Genomic DNA, 21,797 nt, shown 5'->3' with positions numbered 1-21,797 from the left:
AGTTCTAATCTTTATATATAACTAATCTCTTATTCAACATCGCTAATGGTCTGCTTCCCTGATTGTACTTTAAATGACACAAAGTCTAAGAAGAAAGGACTAAGGAGATGATTTTCATAACAATTCCAAATAACTATACCCAGGTTTGTGATGTGAGTGTATTTTAGTGAAGCAGTCACTTTAAATTATTATGGAGCAAGTTTATAGCTTTAGACAAGTTTACACATGTTCTGTATGATTGATTTAAAGTCAAAAGCTCAAGAGAAAAATGTACTAGTAGAAAATTACTGTGGACACCTACTTCCAAATAACCTAGAAAGATCTTTGATTTACTTGAAGATTTAACTACAAAGTTTAATGAAGGGAATATTTATAGATTTGCAGGCAGGGTTAAGGAAAACAAAGAAGAGATGGGAAGCATCAAGATACTAGCAAGAGCTGAAAGCCTGTATCGACCTGGGCAGTCAGAGGAATCTCTGAGTGAAAGGGGAGGCAAGAGCTGTGAAGTGGATCCACCAGAAAGGAGTTGCAGGGGATAAGATGTGCTTTCACAGTTCCAGCATCTACTGGCCTCCTGCTCAAATGGGGGACCCAAAGCAGTGGTGGGAAATTGGGGGACCAAAGGGAGGGAGAAACCACAGTGATTCCCTGTCTTCTTCAGGCTCCAGTTCCTGCGGGGCAGGCCCACCTGGTTCCAGCTGTAGCCTGATGATCTACCTAGAAGGAGCTTTTATTTAGAATTAAATCTTCTGATCCAGACCACAGATGAAGCAACCACAGGACTACCATTTCTCTTCTGGGATGTGCAGGTGTGCACTTCAACTGAGGTCCTGAAGCAGTGTGCTCTCTCTTATTAAGCTCTGGGGTTTTTGTTCAGCTTTTCCCATTACTTCAAGCACTGTGAGCTCCCAGAGAGCACAGAAGTACTTTGCAGAGTCTTCGAGCTGTAAGGCTGAAATGATGAGGCTGATGGATTTATCTGCTTTCTGGAAGTTTACAGAGTAGCGGCCATTCCTTGCATTCAGGTGTTCTGAATACTGACGAATAAGGAAGGTCATCTCTCCACTGGGAAGCTGTTTATACCAAAAAATGTAGTAGTAGTCCATGGTCCAACTTACTTCATATCGACAATTCAGGGTGACTGTCTGCCCCACTCGACTGGATATGGCTGTCTGGACTTGAGTTACTTTCTGGGCCACACTGGGTCCTATGGGGAAAAAATCAGAAAACAGAGATGAAGTAGTAAATAAAATAGTGTGGGATTTAGACTAATTTAGGACCCAGAGGCAAATCAAATTGAAAGTATAAAATGCTTCCTTTTCTCCAGTCCTCCTTCCCCCACCAAGTCCCTGTGAAGCATCACGTGCCTGTGTGCAGTCCTTTCACCCTGAACACTCACACCCATGCTTGGAAGCATCCCTACCAGAGAAGGTGAAGGCCAGGAACACCCAGGGCAGGCTGGAGAGCGGCATGAGGCGTGGATTCCCCTGCACAAATGTGCTCAGTCCTGCCTCAAGCTGAGAGTTCAGTGTCTCTGTGTGCCTGGCGGCACATTTACACAGTACCTGTGTGACTATGTGTGACTCCTCAGACAGGAAGTGGGGTTTGTCATGTTCATAGATCACATGGTCTTTTTCACAGATGGGAAAAACTTTTGGCTCACAGATGTTTAATTTTCTTTCCCTGATTATTATGTTAGGTAGATCCTGAAAGGGTTATGGAAAAAGCAGTTAGTATTATATGTTTGAGAGTTTCCCTGATGGCTCAGATGATAAAGAATACGCCTGCCGTTCAAGAGACCCTGGTTTGATCCCTGAGTTAGGAAGATCACCCGGGAGAAGGGAATGGCAACCCACTCCAGTGTTCTTGCTTGGAGAATTCCATGGATAGAGGAGTCTAGCAGCTACAGCCTATGGGGTCCCAAAGAGTTGGACATGACTGGGCGACTAACACACACACGTTAAGTGTTTGAGCTGAGAAACAGAAGACTCAGTAAGTTGACACACATTGATAATAATTTTGCCAGCCCATTCAAAACATAGTAGTATACACTATGAATCCTTCCTGTAATCTACTTACTGGTCATTCTGATCATTCATTTAGCTGATGCTTACATTTCTTTATCCAGAATTTAATGACTCTTTAAAAAACACACAATAAAACAAACTCACGGATCTTAACTTTCTCATGTGTGTGCTGTGCTGCTGCTTCAGTCCTGTGCGGCTCTGTCCAACCCCATGGACTCTAACCTGCCAGGCTCCTCTGTCCATGGGGATTCTGCAGGCAAGAACACTGGAGTGGGCTCCCAACCCAGGGATCAAACTCTTACATCTCCTGCATTGGCAGATGGGCTCTTTAACACTAGCTCAACCTGGGAAGCCCTTTAGCTTTCTTGACAAAAGGCAGTCTTTTCCAAAATAATTAACATATCTTTTTCTTTTCTCACTTGGTTCTAGGTCTTTGTTTATATTTTCCAATAAATAAAGTTACTTACTTCAATATCAAATGATAAAAAATCACTCCTGACTTTCAGAATCTATTCAGTTGTGTGTGTTTTTTTATGAAATGGTTAACAGGAAAAAATATTAATCTTTGAAATCTGACATTGAGTTTTACTTAATAGACTTTGAAGAGCATCAGTATATTCAATCCTGCTGCCTTTACAAGTAGAATTGTATTTATTAGATCAGGTGTCCTTAAATTGTCCTGATGTCATATTTTTTACCCCAAAGTGTTCAGTCTCTCTTGTTAGTGGTTTGTTATTTTTCTCTGTAAAGTCAAGCTAAGCATGCTGAATTTTTCTGTGACACAATGCTACAGCACGCTCCTAGAAAATATGGTATCTGTAAACACTTAGTAAATGTTGACACCACGCTATTTGGTGACTGAAGTTTTGTATACTGTACATGATCATGTAGAATGTCACTGTCAATCTTCCATTTGATTTCATTGTTTTAACAGCTGAATTAATATAAAAGAACCAAAGGCAAATAGACAAGTAGAAAAGAAAGTACAGAAAGGCCTAAAACAGTGCCAGTTCTTCGATTTTAAAGTTAAAATAACACATTAATGTGATGCAGGGAGGAGAGTTTATATTTAGTTGAGACATCTAGTCTGTTCCATTTCACCTCTGGGTGCTGGCAGGCAGCAGATGTCCTGGTTTCCAATTATCTGTAACTAAGTAGAGGACACCACAAATGCCCACAACAGTGCGGGGAGCAGCATGAAGGCGGTTTTTCCCCTTTGTTGATATGGCCTTGCTCTGAGTTCCTGACAGTAAAGGTGCATGTTCCCTCAGCTGCGTTATAGAATCAGACTCTGAAAAATGTAGCTTCTGGCTGGATCAAGTCTGAACATGCTATGACACTCAGGTTGGAAGATTTAGACTGTCCTAAACATTGTTCTGCCTTTCCTTGTGATTTACTAATAAATGATAATACCCGGTAAAGGACAGCCAGAGTTTAATGTTGAAGGACGAAATTGAAAGAGATTTTTTACTTAAAACTTCCAAATTTAGTAGTAAATTAATGTATTCTAAAACCTGGGACGTTATCTGAAACAAATTCATTATGAATCATGCTGAGATTACAAATATTCATTCATGTTCTGATTGTTCTCTTGCCTTTCTGATTTTAATTCTAAGATAATTATACTAACTGCTCCCTAGTTTCCCTAAAAAAGACCAACAAGAAGCCATGAGCTCCCTTTTCTTCCCACTTTCCCACCAAACCATGTGAACTGGTAACTTTAGCACATAACTTCAGAATAGCAAATATCACACAGACAAATGAACACAGAATAAACTTCTGACTTCTGCAATCTCTCCAGTCGTTATTGGAATACCAAATGGTAATGGCTGTGAAATCATACTCATTTGTGATGTAACTCTGTGATTAACTTATTAAAGGTTTAGGAAGCAAGAACCAATGGGTCTTCTAAATTCAAATATTTGACCATGTTGCTGTCATGGATGCAGTTATACTCTTTAGTACAATCTTATAATTCTCATTATATATGTTTTCTAAATTAAAAAGATTTCTCTTTCTTGACATTGAAGGAATGAAAATTCTATTTCATTTTATTCTGAAATTTCATGTAATGAAGTCATTTACATCAAATTGATCAAATTTCAAACATCCTATTTTTGTTTCAACACCTCATAAAGAAACCCCAATAAGAATAACTTATTCTTTTTATAATTTTATTTATTTATTAATTTAGAGTGTTTTGGGTCTTCATTGCTACACGGACTGTTCTCTAGCTGCAGAGAGAGGGGTCACTCTGTAGCTGCACTTCTCATTGCGGTGGCTTCTCTGACTGTGGAGCACGGGCTCTAGAGCACAGACTCAATAGTCGTGGTGCACAGGATTGGCTGCTGCGTGACATGTGGGATCTTCCTGTATTGGGGATTGAACCAATGTCTCCTGCTTTGGCAGGCAGATTCTTTACTGAGCCACCAGGGAAAACCTAACTGAGTTATTTTATAATAGATTGTCCTTGGATTCTCCTTGGTTCCTTCATAGGAATTCCCAGACTCACATAGCATATGAGGGCACAGAATTACTGCTGAGGTTCCCAGATCTTCCCTAGTCCTCACTCTTACATCTCTGGTGACTGTCTTCTGAAGCTCACCCTGCATTCCAATCTGGGTACTACATCCTATTTTGAGTTTTGCATATTTCAGTCATCTTTCAATGAAAGATACTCCAGTCCAGTAGTTGTACATCCTATTCCAAACTTGTTATTCAACTGTTCAAACCACTAGAAAAAAAAAGCAAAACAAACTTCAAGAGGATTTCGCTGGTGGTACAGTGGATGGGAGGTCACCTGCCAATGCAGGGGACATGGGTTCAATCCCTGGTCCGGGAAGGTTCCACATGCCCTGGAGCCACTGACCCCAGGCACCACATCTATGGCATTTTTGCTCTAGAGCCCAAGAGCCGCAACTTCTGAGCCTGTGAGCCACAACTACCGAGCCCGCATGCCCTAGAGCCTGCATGCTGCAACTACTGAGCCTGTGCTCCTAGAGCCTGTGTTTCACAACAAGAGAAGGCATGACAGTGAGCCTGTGCACTGCAACCAAGAGTAGCCCCTGCTTGGTGCAACTAGAGAATGCCTGTGTACAGCAGCAGAGACCCAGAGCAGCCAAAATTTTTTTTTAATTAAAAAAGAAATCTTTGAGAGCCTAGAGGGTTTACATACTGACACCATTAAAAAATTTTTTTATAGTCATCATGCTGTACATTGAATCCCCAGGACTTATTTCTCTTATAACTGGATGTTTCTGTCTTTTGAACATAGTCACCTATTCCACACCCTACACCCCCAGTCTATTCTCTGTATCTATGAGGTCTGAGTGTGTGTGTGTCTGTGTGTCTATATGTCTGTGTGTGTGTGTGTTCCTGCATCTGTGTCTTAGATTCCACATATAAATGATTTCATACAGTATTTGACTTTGTCTGCCTGATTTATTTCACTTAGTATTGTGCCATCAAGATTCATTCATGTTGTTGTAAATCTATGAAAAAATTTCTTTTTTTACCATATTTTCTTTATCCATTCATCTGTCAAAGGACACAGGTTGTTTCCATGTCTCAGCTGTTGTAGATGAACTGCAATAAACGTGGGGTACAGATATCTTTTTGAGATAGTGACTTCATTTTCTTCAGATGAATACTCAGAAGTAGAAATGCTGAATATCATAGTAGAGCTAGTTTTAATTTTTTGAGGAACCTCCATACTGTTTCCATAGAAGCTGCACCAATTTATATTTCCAGCAACAGTGGGCAGGGTTCCCTTTCTTCTACATTCTTGTCAAAATTTTTTATTCCCTGTCTTTTTGATAGTAGCCATTCTGGCAGATGTAAAGTGATAGGTCTTTTTGGTTTTGACTTTTATTTCCCTGATGATTAGTGATGATGAGCATCTTCTGATTTACCTTCTGGTCATTAGTATGTCTTTTTTGGGAAAATGTTTATTCAGGTCATCAGCCTACTTTTAAAACAGACTTCTGTTCTAATGACTATATAAGATATTTATATATTTTGGGTATTAGCCCCTTATCAGATATATGTTTGGGCAATATTTGCTCTCACTCTGTAGGTTGCCTTTTCGTTTTGTTGATGGCTTCTTTTGCCGGACATAAGCTTATTAGTTTGATGTAGTCACACTTGTTTTTTACTTTTTTTTTTTTCCGCTCTTGTTGTCCTTGCTTTTAGTGTCAAATACAAAAAAAACTGTGGCCAATACCGTTGTCAAGGAACTTACCCCCTATGTTTCTTCTAAGCTTTATTGTTGTGGTTCTTATATTCAATTCTAAAATCCATTTTGATGAGTCCAATTTCATTCTTTTGCATGTAGCTTGCCATTTCTCATAATACCACTTATTGAAGAGATGTTCCTTTCTTGAGTGTATATTCTTGGATTCTTTGCTGTGAATTGACCATGTATACAAGGGTTTATTTCTGGGTTCTCTATTTCGCTCCATTGATCTATGTGTCTTTGTTTAATGCCAAAAAACACACACACTGTTTTTATTACTATAGTTTTGTAATGTAGTTTAAAATAAGGTCATGTGATGCCTTCAGTTCTGATCTTTCTCTAGTTCACTTTGGCTATTGGTAGTCTATTGTCTCTCATATAAATCTTAGGGTTTGTTTATTCTATCCCCATGAAAAATGTCATTGAATTTTGATAGAGGTTTCATTGAATATGTAGATTGCTTTGGGTAGTATGGATATTTTAGCAATTGATTTTTTTTTTTTTGGTCTGTAAGAACAAAGTATCTTCTCATTAATTTTTGTCTTCAATTTCTATAATCAAAGTCTTACAGATTTCAATATACAAGTCTATACTTCTTTGCTTAAAATTATTCTTAAGTATTTTCTTTCTGATGTGATGGAAAAAGAATTGTTTTCTTAATATCTCTTCCAGATAGTTCATTATTGGAATGCAGATTAATTTTGTATCCTGCAACTTTGCTGAATTTGTGTATTAGTTACAACATAGACTAACATCTTGGGGGCATGTCTCCCACTGCTAAGCCAGATGATCTGATTTTCTTCTCACTTTCTCTTTTTGTGTACTCAAAAAGTGTATATTTTAACTCTGGCAGGATGTCTCAGTGCTGTTTACTTTCAGATGAGTAATTTCTAGAGCTTAAACAAATTAAAAGCTTTTTCTCTGGCATTTTATTGGCATTTTATGGCCTATTAAAAGTACATCTGTCAAAGTTATAGGTAATAGGGCTTATCTTATTCCTTCCATGAATTGATTGAACTAGTAAAAGCTGTGGTTGCTACCATCCAATTTTTAAAATTTTAAAAAAATAATACTAAATAATTCTTACAGTACACAAAATTATGTGCAGACACATTTTCCCCTGCCAATGATGGTAAACAGATATTTAATTTTGCTATATTTTCTATAGCTCTTTCCAAACATTACAGACAAAACTAAAGAGTAACTTCTAGTACTTTTCCTATTTTTAAAGTAATAACTACTACTGGGAAGATTCCATGTATGTCTTTTCAATTTTACTGTTATAGCTATGTATCACAAAACAATATATTATATTGTGATTATATTCTGAAATTTCTCATAAGTAGTGTCATGAAGCATATATCATTCTGATGCTTTTTATATTCAGCATTTTATTTTTGTAAGATTTATCTAAGAAAACAATATAAGAACTGTTTCTTTGCTTGTAATAATTCATTGTATTTTGACTTCATATGTAAATCATTTTTCATTCATTCTATACCTGAATGGTTACACGTTTGCTTACAGGATTGGTGTGACTATCCTTGTAAATGCCTCCTTGTTCAAATGTTGGAATTACTTGAATGTAGGTAACAGGAAGTTGAATTGCTTGACTTTTTAAATATATACATTTTCTTCTTTATTAAATAGTTCAGGCAATTTTTCTCTGAAGCTGTTAAATAAGTGTTCTCTATGTGGTTGCTTTTCTCCATCTGGAGAAGTTTAATAGTCTTCCTCTCCCTGTATTTGGGTCAAAACTTAATGCTACCAGACTTTCACATTTCTGGGTATCTGACAGAAATGAGATAGTAATTTGCTTTAATTTAATTTCCTCTGATTACTGCAGAAGTTGATGTTTTATATGTTCACATGTCTATTTCCTCTTCTTTAAATTGGCTTTATGCAAATTATCTTTAGTATCTCTTTTCATTTTGAATGTTTTTCTTATTTATTTGTATAACCCCCCTATATAAACTTAATTTCTAATACTTTCTTGGTTACATGGTTTACTATATATCCTACTATGCATCCAATTTTTAATTATGTGGTGGGGCACACTTGCAGGTTAAAAACTTCCCATCTATTAGAAATTCTCTACAAATTTATATTTCTAATTGTCAAATTACTTTAATGATTACATACTTATTTAGCTTTTCTATTTCTTCTTTAACTATTTTTGGTAATAGATATATTTTAGAGCATCTATCAGAACACTGAAATATGTGGCCAAGTCCTCTTCTTGTGTCAAGGATTTCTTCAGTTAGTAAATCTCTGCCCTTGTTGAGGTCCCCTATGAAACCTTCTCTGTTCCATATGGAGGCGTGTCTCACGAGGGTCTGGAAGCCTTGGTCCGGGTGCTGGATACACCAGGAGGAAGCAGGGCTCTCAAAATACTCATGATAGAGCCTCACCTGTCCTGGGATCCCTTCAAAGGCAGAAACTGGCCCTCAGGCCGAGTCACTGCATGGGGCTGTCTCTCCTCCCATAAGATCAACATTAGATCAAGGAGATTGCTCACACTGAAGAGAATATGTCTCTAAATAGATTCTAAATCTGACAATTATTCAGCGTCATTAACAACACTTGATATAGTTGTCTTCTTATTTTTAGCCAAAATAATGTGTGTATGCTGCCGCTGCTATGTCGCTTCAGTCGTGTCCGACTCTGTGCGACCCCATAGACAGCAGCCCACCAGGCTTCCCTGTCCACGGGATTCTCTAGGCAAGAATACTGGAGTTGGTTGCCATTAATGGGTGTATAGAGATCTAACTAACTTGCATTTCCATGATGACTAACGATGTAGAAGAGGGGATTACAAACATCTTCAATAAAGGGTAGAATAGTAAATATTTTCGTCTTTGTAGGCCATTCATTCTGCTGCAACTACTGAACTCTGCCATTGTTTCATGAAATCAGTTATTGATAATACATAAATAAATAAGCTTTCTTATGTTCCAACAAAATTTATTTACAAAGTAAATGGCTGAATGGACTGGTTCATGAGCCATATTTTGCTGATTCCTGATATAGAGGACTCTATGGCTTCACAGGGTAATTCTTCAAACATTTAAAGAATAGTTAGGTCCCATCCTTCTCAAATTTTTCCATAAAATTGAAGGTGAGGAAATATTACCAAACTCACTCAATGAAGCCTTCATTACCCGGATGCCAAAACTAGACAACAAAACTACAAAAAAAAGGGTCAATTTCCCAAATGAATATAGTTTAAAAAATCTTCAACAAAATATTAGCAAACTTCAATTCAATCAGTTCAGCTGCTCAGTCATCCCGACTCTTTGCGACCCCATGGACTGAAGCATGCCAGGCTTCTCTGTCCATCAACAGCTCCTGGAGCTTGCTCAAACTCATGTCCATCAAGTCAGTGATGCCATCCAATGATCTCATCCTCTGTTGTCCCCTTCTCTTTCTGCCCTCAATCTTTCCCAGCATCAGGGTCTTTTCCAGTGAATCAGTTCTTTGCATCAGATGGCCCAAGTATTGGAGTTTCAGCTTCAGCATCAGTCCTTCCAATGCATATTCAAGACTAATTTCCTTTAGAACTGAATTAAGTTAGAAAACTTAATTCAACAGTTTATGAAAGAATCATATATCATGTCCAAGTGGGATATAGCCTAGGTGTACAAGGATGGTTCAATATTTGCAAATCAATCAACATGATATGCATTAATAGCATGAAGGATAAAAACTTATATAATTATCTCAACAGACAAAGAAAAAACATTTGACAAAATTCAGCATACATTCATGTTAAAAACTCTTAATAAACTTGGTATAATGGGAACAGATTTCAAAATAATAAAGGCCATTTACAACAAACACACAATTAATATCATATTTGATGGTAAAAACTGAAATCTTTTCTCTAAGATGAGGAACAAGACAAGGATGCCTACTCTCACCATTTCCATTTAACATAGTACTTGAAGCCCTCGTCATAGCAGTCATATATGAAAAAGAAATAGAAGGCATCCAAATTGGAATAAAACTATTAAAATGCAAAAAGACAGCCTATCAAACAGAAGAAGATACTCGCAAACCATTAGTCAATAAGGGGTTAATGTCCAAAATATATAAAGAAATTTATATGCAATATCAAAACTATAAATAATCTGATTTTAAAAAAGGCAGAGGACCTAAATAGACATTTTCCCAAAGAAACATACAGATGGGCAACAGACACATGAAAAGACATTCAGCATCTCTAATCATCAGGTAAATGCAAATCAAAACCCAATGAGATCTCACTTCACCCCAATCAGAACACTATCATCAAAAAGCCAAGAAGTAATAAGTATTGCTGAGGATGTGAAGAAAAGGGGCCCTTTGGGCACCCTTGCTGGGAAAGTAAACTGGTGCAGCCACTATTTAAAACAGCATAAAAGTTCTTCAAAAATTAAAAATATAAATACTACATCATCCAGCAATTTCATTCCTGCATATCTATCAGAAGAAAACAAAAACACTAATTTGAAAATATATATGCACCCTAATATTCACAGCAGCACTATTTCTAATAGCCAAGATATGGAAGCAATCAGTATTCATCCATATGAATAGATACATTTCATATATATATATATGTATATATACACATATATATATACATATATATATATATTAACAATGAAATATTACTTAATCATAAAAAGAATAAAATCTCATCACATGAGACAACATGAAAAACCTGGAGGGTATTACACTTAGCAAAATAAGTCAGACAGAGAAAGACAAATACTATATGTTTTCACTTATATATGGATTCTAAATTGCAAAACTAACAAATAGAACAGAAACAGACTCAGAGATACAGGGAATGAACTACTGGTTACTAGAGGAGAAAGGGGTGGGTGTAGGAGTGAAATAGCTGAAGCGGATTAAGAGGTACAAAATTATGTGTATTTTCCCAAACTTATAAATAAATTTATGTAATGTGCAGTAAGGAAAGGAATCGACCCTCCCAATACCTTAACTGTAGCCAGTGAAACTGATTTCAGACTTCTTGCATCCAGAATTGAAAGAGGATAAATTTGTTTTAATTAAACGACCAAGTTGATATGAATCATTGAGCATATATGTATTTTTCGTTTGCTGTGCTGCAGTAGTAGGATGAGATGTATCTGCAATTGTCTGTTGGGACACATCATGGTGAGGCAGGTTTGGATGGACATTCTTGAGACAGCCAACTTGGCTGAATAACATCTTCTTGGAGTCACTTTTCTCTTCCTTTAGTTCCTTTCACTTCTTACCATTTTGGAGTAGAGCATATTGTAGCTAAATATTTATTTTGAGAGGGCTTCCCTCACAGGTCGGTTGGTAAAGAATCCACCTGTAATGCAGGAGACCCAGGCTCCATTCGTGGGTCGGGAAGATCCGCTGCAGAAGGGATAGACTACCCATTCCTGTATTCTTGGGCTTCCCTTGTGGTTCAGCTGGTAAAAAAGATCCCCTGGAGAAGGGAAAGGCTACCCACTTCAGTATTCTGGCCTGGAGAACTCCATGGGCTGTATAGTCCATGAGGTCACAAAGAGCCGGACCCGACTGAGCGCCTTTCACTTTCACTGTCTTATCTATTCATAGATACTCTCCTAGCTACAAGTTTGAGACTCTAGTGCAGAAGAAGATACAGATTGAGAGGAAGATAAAGACCAAAGTCTCACATCTGGAAGGCCAGTAAGAAGCACTGCAAATGCCCCATGGGGCCCACGGTGTGACTGAGGCTGGAGGAGGGGCTGAGCCCCGGGAGGGTTCGTGTCGAGGCGGCAGGTGCCTGGGGAGCACCGTGCTGAGCACCACAGAAGTAAGGGCCCGAGTCTGTGGTCCGCGGAGAGGAAATGTGCAGTGAGCTGCGGCGTTCTTTGCGGACTGTCGTGGCCTTTAATCTTCCTTCCTGCTTTGTCCCTGAAGGAATGTAAATGAGGTGGATGAGGTGGCCCCCAGGGCTCTGAAGGTACCACTGCACACTCTCTGCCAAGGTGGAGAAATTACACCACAGTGTAGAGGTGGCTCCCTCCTGTGGAGTCAGGGCTGGGGGACTCTGCGCCACGTCCACCCCTCTCACACCTGATGAGAAAGAGACAAACAGTCACAGGTGAGGCTCACTGTAACTCTGAAAAGACCCCGAGCGTGTCCCTCCAGCTCCCACAGACGTTGAGAAGGACAGGACGTGTGCAGGACTTGTCAACCCTTTCTACTCCCTCCCTCGGCAATACAGCAGCTGCTCATTTCTTCAGATTCCCCTGCAGGGCCGCCCCAACTCACAGCAAACCCGGGCAAACAAAAGCCCCAGCACAGTGCCCACTAGCCTCTTCATGATGCCTTGACTTGCTGCTGAGAAATTTTCACCTTAAAATACACAGCTAAACCCATAAGTGGTATGTGATTTCTTGTCTGGAAATTTCCTGCTCCTGCAACCAATCAGCTCCCCCAGCAAACCCCGCTCAGGAGACACTCTGTGACAGGAAGCCCGCCTAACAGTCAGCTCCCCTGAGAACATGGAACTGGAGAAAACAAATCTCTCCTTTGCAAATTGAAAAAGAAAGAAAAGAAAAAATCTAAGATGCCCATAGGAATGAAACACTTGCAATACTCTATATTCTCTGTACTGTTTGCCTTCACAGAACATGCCTACTTCCTGAAAATAACGCAGGCTGAAGCTGTAAGTCCTTTAAGCTCCCAGACCTCAGGGGTTTGCAGATAGCTCCCCCTACAGTCCTAGTCACCATGTCACTCAGAGCATAGGGGTACTTGGTCACATTACTTCAGTGGGCTTTTTCCTCAGGTGAAAGGAAGTCTCACTCTTCCTAAATTCAGACGCAAAAGCTTTGATGGCTGAAACAAGGTTGTTTCCAGACATGTACTTCAGAAGCTGGAGTCCTTGGTTGGGATACTGCACATATCAGCAGAGATCTGGTTGAAGGGAAATTGAGTAGTTGCACCTCAGCTCCAGAGGGGCTCCTTCAGAGAGTGATGTGGCCATCGGGCTGGGTCACTGACTGGGCTCCTGAAACATTACTACTGAATCAGTGAACTCAACTAAACGAAAGTCTCTACTCAAAGTCAAACCAGAACAATGTTCCATGTGTGGACAAGAGAGTAAAATGGGACAGTACTCCCTCAGCAGCAGGAGTGCCTCAGGCATCAAGGTGAACACCAAGGTCTCCGAGGAGCAGTGAAGAGGCAGTGAGCTGCTTTCTGGGTGATTCCCCACAGACAGAAGTCTCATGACTGGGGGACTTGAATCCAAGTTGCTCTGAGGTTGAGGAGCAATGATGGTGATAGAGATTTCTTCTTCTGATGGAGACTGTAGACTAGGCTAAGAAGAGAGGCTGTCTTAAAACTTCCTGTCTTAGTGTCTGAGACGCTTTACATGTCATTGTGTAAAAAATGGTGTCAGGATATCTCTTTAAATTGTAAGGAAGGAAGGTTTTTTTTAGCTTATTCTGATCTTTTCTAGTTTTCACAACAGTGCCCTCCAGGGGTCAGATAGAGAAATAAAGAGAAGTTCACAATTTTTGTTCACCCCCTTGCTGGCTTTGTAGGGTTGAATTTTAAAGCATTATAATTATGTAAGGAGGAGAATTTATGTTTTGTAGACTCTGAAACTTACAAAATTGCACTTTCTAAAACCACACAAAATTATGGATAAAAAGTAAATACAAAATAATGTTTAGAATGAGAAATAAAATCATAACAAATTATAAATTTTAGAAAGCAAATTCCACAGACAGCATAAATCTAGAAAATTGAATCCTATTTTAGTACTTATTTCCATGACACACTGCCATAATACTTTTTGTTTCTACGCTTTTTGTCTTCATAGTTTTTACTTTTTTCTTCATATGACAATAAATTTATAAAAGCTTCCAGTACAGAGAAAAGAAAGATAATCATTGATTGAAATTTGCTTTCTTAAAAAATGCAAAGAGCATTTTGATAATGGATGAAAATTTGTAGGATTATGGTCAAAATTTGGAAACTGTCTATCACAGTACTATGTGCTACAAGATTTCATTACATTCCAAATTTTCTTGTCCTAACAAATCCTATCAACTGATCAATATTATCAGCAGATCACACCAATTAACAAGTTTATTGTCTATGTTAGTTTCCTATTGATAGTGACAAATTACCAAGAACTTTTGTGATGGAACAACATCTGTTTATATCACAGGTTCTGTAAGTCAGAAATCAGGACACAGTTAAGCTGAATCTCACAAGTTTGTAGTCAAGGAGTCAGCTAAGACTGTCTGGGGCATGGGCCCCTCTTCCAAACTCAGTGGTTGCTGGTAGAATTCATTTCCTTGTAGCTGTAGCACTCATGGCAACTTGTTTCCTCAAGACAAGGAGGATGTCTCTGATCTCAGGAAACATTTAAGCTCTTTTTTAAAGAGCTCACCGGATTAGATTAGGCCCACCTAGGACAATCTCCTTTTGATTCATTCAAGGTCATACTGATTAGAGACTTTAATCCCACCTGCAAATTTCGTGTGTGTGTGTGTGTGTGTGTGCTCAGCCCCTTAGGCTCTTTGCGACCCCATGGACTGTAGCCCACCAGGCTTCTCTGTCCATGGAATTTTCCAGGTAAGACTACTGGAGTGGGTTGCCATTTCCTCCTCCAAGGGATCTTCTCAATCCTGGGATCAAACCGGTATCTCTTGCATCAGCAGGCAGATTCTTCACCACTGCACTACCTGGGGGACCTTAGTATCATCTACCTACCATAGTTGTTAATGCCCTCATGGTACTGGCATACTATGAATTTCACTTTATTCTCATAAATGTAAAAAATTGTGACCAGTCAGCATGGACTTAATATGAACAGTAATAAATATGATCGAACAAGGCTGTTTTCATACCAAAGGAAGAACATAAGCGAACTCATTTTCCAATCTATAGAGTGAAATGCACAGATATTCCACAGAGTGGAATGCAACAGCATGCAAGGAAACCATAAAAACATATTGGAACCAGTTAGGGAAGTGTTGCATGCTTTTAAACACTGGAAGTTCTGGCAATAGACTATCATGCCTTTTGGAAACAAAGACTTTTTGATGAATCATTACCAAAGGAGCAGCAGTACAGTGTAATGTAAGGTAATTAGCATTAGTGTCAAACGGATTTTTGTGTGAAATCTGTCTCTGATGTTTAGCCTGTGAGATCTTGATGACAAACACTTATATACCAAAGTGACTGTGAGCTGCATAAATAAATTCCACTAGGTCAAAATTATATGCATTCTTAATTTAAATTCACTCTTGCAGATGCCGAATAAGCCTGTGGCTCACTCTGTCACCACCTGACAGACTAGAATTATAGTAGAGTGGAAGTTGGGGTTTAACAGGCAAGGATCTTAACTCGTTAAGATATCTTATTTTTTGAAACATTTATAAAATATGGCTAGGGCCCTACGCCTCTTGGAAATGTCATGTTTATGTAAGGGGCACTGAAGCTTAAGCTTTATTTTAAAATGAAATACTAAAAGTGTTAGTTACTCAGTGGTGTTTGACTCTTTTGATCCCATGACCTGTAGCCTGCCAGGCTTCTCTGTCCATGGGATTCTCTAAGCAAGAATCCTGGAGTGGGTTGCCATTCCCTTCTCCAAGGTATCTTCCTGACCCAGAGATTGAACCCAGGTCTCCTGCATTGTAGGCAGATTCTTTACTGTCTGAACTTTATAAGAAATACCTTATTTCATACAACAACATCTTGGATTACTCATTTTTACCCTCCATTTTACAAATGGTAAACCTAGCCTCAAAGAATTTAAATTACCCAGGATTGCAGTATTTTTAAGTGACAGGGTAGCGATTAGAATCTAGATCTATTTTGATTTCTTCTATGATTTGTTAGTTACTCAGAAGTGTGTTATTTAGCCTCCATATGTTGGAATTTTTTATAGTTTTTTTTTCTGTAATTGAGATCTAATCTTACTGCACTGTGGTCAGAAAAGATGACTGGAATGATTTCAGTTTTTTTGAATTTACCAAGGCTAGATTTATGGCCCAGGATGTGATCTATTCTGGAGAAGGTTCTGTGTGCACTTGAGAAAAAGGTGAAATTGATTGTTTTGGGGTGAAATGTCCTATAGATATCAATTAGGTCTAGCTGGTCCATTGTGTTGTTTAAAGTTTGTTTCCTTGTTAATTTTCTGTTTAGTTGACCTATCCATAGGTGTGAGTGGGGTATTAAAGTCTCCCACTATTATTGTGTTACTGTTAATTTCCCCTTTCATTCTTGTTAGCATTTGCCTTACATATTGCAATGCTCCTATGTTGGGTGCATATATATTTATAATTGTTATATCTTCTTCTTGGATTGATCCTTTGATCATTATGTAGTGTCCTTCTTTGTCTCTTTTCACAGCCTTTACTTTAAAGTCTGTTTTATCTGATATGAGTATTGCAACTCCGGCTTTCTTTTGGTCCATTTGCGTGAAATATTTTTTTCCAGCCCTTCACTTCCAGTCTGTATGTGTCCCTTATTTTCAGGTGGGTCTCTTGTAGACAGCATATAGAGGGGTCTTGCTTTTGTATCCATTCAGCCAGTCTTTGTCTTTCGGTTGGGGCATTCAACCCATTTACATTTAAGGTAATTATTGATAGGTATGGTCCCGTTGCCATTTACTTTGTTGTTTTGGGTTCACGTTCATGCACAACCTTTCTGCATTTCCTGTCTAGAGAAGATCCTTTAGCATTTGTTGAAGAGCTGGTTTGGTGGTGCTGAATTCTCTCAGCTTTTGCTTGTCTGTAAAGCTTTTGAATTCTCCTTCATATCTGAATGAGATCCTTGCTGGGTACAGTAATCTGGGTTGTAGGTTATTCTCTTTCATTACTTTCAGTATGTCCTGCCATTCCCTTCTGGCCTGGAGGGTTTCTATTGATAGATCAGCTGTTATCCTTATGGGAATCCCTTTGTGTATTATTTGTTGTTTCTCCCTTGCTGCTTTTAATATTTGTTCCTTGTGTTTGATCTTTGTTAATTTGATTAATATGTGTCTTGGGGTGTTTTGCCTTGGGTTTATCCTGTTTGGGACTCTCTGGGTTTCTTGGACTTGTGTAACTATTTCCTTCCCCGTTTTAGGGAAGTTTTCAGCTGTTATCTCCTCGAGTATTTTCTCAGGGCCTTTCTTTTTGTCTTCTTCTTCTGGGACTCCTATGATTCGAATATTGGGGCGTTTCACATTGTCCCAGAGGTCCCTGAGGTTGTCCTCATTTCTTTTGATTCTTTTTTCTTTTTTCCTCTCTGCTTCATTTATTTCCACCATTTTATCTTCTACCTCACTTATCCTATCTTCTGCCTCTGTTATTCTACTGTTGGTTCCCTCCAGAGTGTTTTTGATCTCATTTATTGCATTATTCATTTTTAATTGACTCTTTTTTATTTCTTCTAGGTCCTTGTTAAACATTTCTTGCATCTTCTCAATCCTTGTCTCCAGGCTATTTATCTGTAACTCCATTTTGTTTTCAAGATTTTGGATCATTTTTATTATCATTATTCTAAACTCTTTTTCAGGTAGATTCCCTATCTCCTCCTCTTTTGTTTGGCTTGGTGGCCATTTTTTCATGTTCCTTTACCTGCTGGGTATTTCTCTGCCTTTTCATCTTGTTTAGATTGCTGTGTTTGGAGTGGCCTTTCTGTATTCTGGTGGTCTGTGGTTCCTTTTTATAGTGGAGGTTTTTCCCAGTCGGTGGGGTTGGACGATTGATTTGTCAAGGTTTCCTGGTTATGGAAGCTTGCGTCGGTGTTCTGGTGCGTGGACCTGGATTTCTTCTCTCTGGAGTGCAATGGAGTGTCAAGTAGTGGATTTTGAGATGGGTCTATGTGTTTGGTGTGACTTTGGGCAGCCTGTATATTGATACTGAGGGCTATGTTCCTGCTTTGCTGGAGAATTTACATGGTATGTCTTGCTCTGGAACTTATTGGCTCTTGGGTGGTGGTTGGTTTCAGTGTAGGTATGGAGGCTTTTGGATGATCTCTTATTACTTAATGTTCCCTGTAGTCAGGAGTTTTCTGGTGTTCTCAGTTTTGGGGCTTAAGTCTCTTGCCTCTGGATTTCAGTCTTATTCTTCCAGTAGCCTCAAGACTTCTCCAACTATACAGCACTGATAATAAAACTTCTAGGTTAATGGTGAAAAGATTCTCCACCGTGGGGGACACCCAGAGAGGTTCACAGAGTTACATGAAGAAAAGGAGAGGGAGGAAGGAGATAGAGATGAGCAGGAGGAGAAAAAGGGGGACTCAAGAGGAGAGAGACAGATCTAGGTTGTACTCTGTTCCCTAAGTGTTCTCCATAGCCCAGAACACCCACAGAGATTCACAAAATTGGATTGAGAAGAGAAGGGGGAGGGAGGAAATAGAGGTGATCTGGGGGAGAAAAAGGAGAGTCAAAAGGGGGAGAGAGTAGTCATCACACTCCTGAATAAAAATGGGTACTGAATATTGGATTCTCAAATGTCCAAAATTGATATCAAATACTGAAAAACAAAGATTAAAAATCTAGAGTAGAGGTTAGACTCTTAAAAATACAATATTAAAAACAAAAACAAAAACACACAAAAATAAGAAATATATATGAAGTTTGCTTTAAAAATAAGGTCTTTTTTTTTTGCAAGGTTATAGTGAAATGAAAATGAAAATTAAGGAGTAATAGAGGACTTTAAAATAAAATATAATAAAAAAAGTCTAGATCTAACTCCAGAGACCAGTCTTATGTGCACTCCACTAAGACTGCTTGCATGATAATTGAAGCAATATGAGCAGATGAAATTTTCAAAGAATAGTATACAGATTGAGAGGAAAGAGGCCCTAAGCAGTAGGAATGCTCTTGATGTGGGATGGGTAAAGAAAAATAGGAGATCTTGCAAGGGATCTCCCAGAAATTAAAGTTTAAAGTTGGGGTACTGTGTGCCAGGAACACAAAGGTCTCCAAAAGAGTGGCAAGCACTGCAGAGAATGGCTGCTCGAATGTGGTCTGTAGGTGGGTAGCATTTGCGTCACCAGGGAGCTACTCTGACTTCAGAATCTCAGGCTCAACCCAAAATTCCTATGCCAGAATCTGCATTTTAATAATATTCCTGTGCACATTAAAATTTGAGAAATACTTGTCTAGATGAAAGAGGTTAAAAACATCTTTTGGATTTAAAAATAAAGAAATCATTAGTGATTTTTAAGAAAACAGATTTTAGAAAGTATTGGGAGAAAAAACAGAAGTGTGTGGAGTGAAAAAGAGGTGACAGAGTGTAAGCAGTTATATGATTAGGGCTTTTAAACAATAACCAGGGAGTAAAAGATAGATTGGTTGCAGGAGTGGCATGTATGGGGCTTGGGGGAATATGAAATATTTTTTTCTGAGATGAGAAAGCTTGAATATTTTAAATGAGTCCTAAAAAATCAGACTATAGAATTTGGATGATCAGTGGCCTAAGGTGCCATAGAAATCAGAAAAACTGGTGTCGGTGAAGTGTTTAGGCAAAGAGATACTACCTCAAAGTAAAAGAGATACCTGTTTTATTATTATGGGAGGGAAGGTGAATTACAAGTGTAAAAGCAGAATGTTTTATGAGATGCAGAAAGTTGAAGATTCATTTAAATATACTGAAATGGAGTTGGGCTCTATGGTCCTTGCCTCCTATGTCCTCAGTCTGCCCTTGTCTATGAAAAAACTTTAGTCAAAGAAGAAGCTTAATCAGACATCCCCTGTAAAGTCACATGCAAAGAGAGCTGACGCCCCTCTTTCAGCAAAGAGAAACTGAAAGTTTCTGAGAACTTTCAGAAATCAGTTTCCTCACTGTGGACTGCTGCTGTTCAACTTGAGAGAGATTGGGATGGCAACCCATGGGAGGAAAAGCACTTTGGTTAGAAATTTTTTATATAAAATTTCAATTAAAAAATTTAAAACTTTCAAATGGAAAGAAACAAAAGTTCCTTCTTAGCTTTGTTTAATGGTGAAACTATTATTATTTTGTCTTGCTTGACTGCTTTCCTCTCCTTCTGCATTTTTTTCTGATTAAGTTTATTCTTTGGAATTCAGGGAAAGCCCAAGAGGCTAATTGTTTTCTTTGCACAAGAAGCAACAGAAGGTGGGTATTGGGAGTCTGTTTCAGAAAGACCCTATAGAACCCTGCTGGGTTTCATTTGTGTGTGTGTGTGTATGTGTGTATGTGTATGCCCTCTTGTGTGCCAAGCATGGTTCAGGTCTGGAGGATGCAGTAGTAAAGAGATATTAATGCCTACAGTTCAGTAGGAAGAGAGAAAAATGAATGTTTTTTTTTTTTTGAGAAAAAAATAATTTTAAAGAGTAATAAGTACTATAAACACAATACAGTACTATATTGAGACAGTTGCTCTTGGGGTGAGGAAGGGCATCTGCCCTAAGTAGGATATGGAGGGGATGCTCCACTCTGATACTTACTATACAACACCAGGCAAAATGCTGAGCCCCCTTCAAGTTCAATTTCCTTTCCTGTAGGTAGTCAGTATCTTTCTGCTGGGCACTGGTCTCAGCACTGACACTTATTATCTCATTCACTTCTCATGAGAACTCTGCGTGGTAGATTCTATCAATATCCTATCAATATCTAATGTTGTAGATATGAGAAAACTAAAGCAAAAAATCATAAAGTCATTTTCCCAAGATACTCAACTAATGAGTGGTAGATCTAGAAATGCAAACCAAGTCCTCAGTCTCAAGCACTGCCACATTGCCTCCCTAAAGGTGAATTGATCCAACCTTGAAGTGTTCCAATAAGAATTAAGTAGGAACACACATTCAAATCACCCAACATAATACCTTTCCTAACTTAGATATTCAATCAGCTGCAGCAATGTGCAAAATCTTGGGAGTGGGGTTGGGAGACAGAATCTGAAATTGCAGAATAATCTATCCACAAGATAAAGTTAAATATTTTTCAATGTTTTCAATATTTTTCAATATTTTTCAATATTTTTCAATATTTTCAATATTTTTCAATATTCTCAACAATTTCAATATTCTCAATATTTTCAATATTTTTCAATATTTTCAATATTTTTCAATATTCTCAACATTTTAAATATTCTCAATATTTCAATATTTTCAATATTCTCAATATTTTCAATATTTCAATATTCTCAGTATTCTCAATATTTTCAATATTTTTCAATATTTCAATATTTTTAATATTTTTCAAATTTTCCAATATTTCCAATGTTTTCAATATTTCAATATTTTCAATATTCTCAACATTTTCAATATTTTCAATATTTCAATATATTCAATATTTTCAATGTTCTCAATATTTTCAATATTTTTCAATATTTCAATATTCTCAATATTTTTCAATATTTTGAATATTTTCAATATTCTCAATATTTTTCAATATTTTGAATATTTTCAATATTCTCAATATTTTTCAATATTTTGAATATTTTCAATATTTTCAATTTTTTTCAATATTTTCAATACTTTTAATATTTTTCAATATTTTCAATATTTTAAAATATTTTCAATATTTTTATTTTCAATACTTTTAATATTT

The 21,797-nt window shown here is 37.9% G+C and overlaps 2 gene segments (V, D, J or C); both read right to left on the bottom strand.

Annotated features, from left to right (window-relative positions):
• Positions 1 to 818: 818 nt before the first annotated feature.
• LOC122705754 lies at positions 819 to 1,553 on the bottom strand. The segment is given in 2 exon segments: positions 819 to 1,207; positions 1,424 to 1,553. Coding segments are annotated over 2 exon segments (438 nt in total).
• Positions 1,554 to 11,935: 10,382 nt separating this feature from the next.
• Positions 11,936 to 12,603, bottom strand: LOC122705753. The segment is given in 2 exon segments: positions 11,936 to 12,342; positions 12,541 to 12,603. Coding segments are annotated over 2 exon segments (459 nt in total).
• Between the last annotated feature and the right edge of the window lie 9,194 nt (positions 12,604 to 21,797).

Source organism: Cervus elaphus, chromosome 12, assembly GCF_910594005.1.
Source record: "Cervus elaphus chromosome 12, mCerEla1.1, whole genome shotgun sequence".
Lineage (NCBI taxonomy): Eukaryota > Metazoa > Chordata > Mammalia > Artiodactyla > Cervidae > Cervus > Cervus elaphus.
This window is presented reverse-complemented; position numbering and strand designations above follow the sequence as displayed.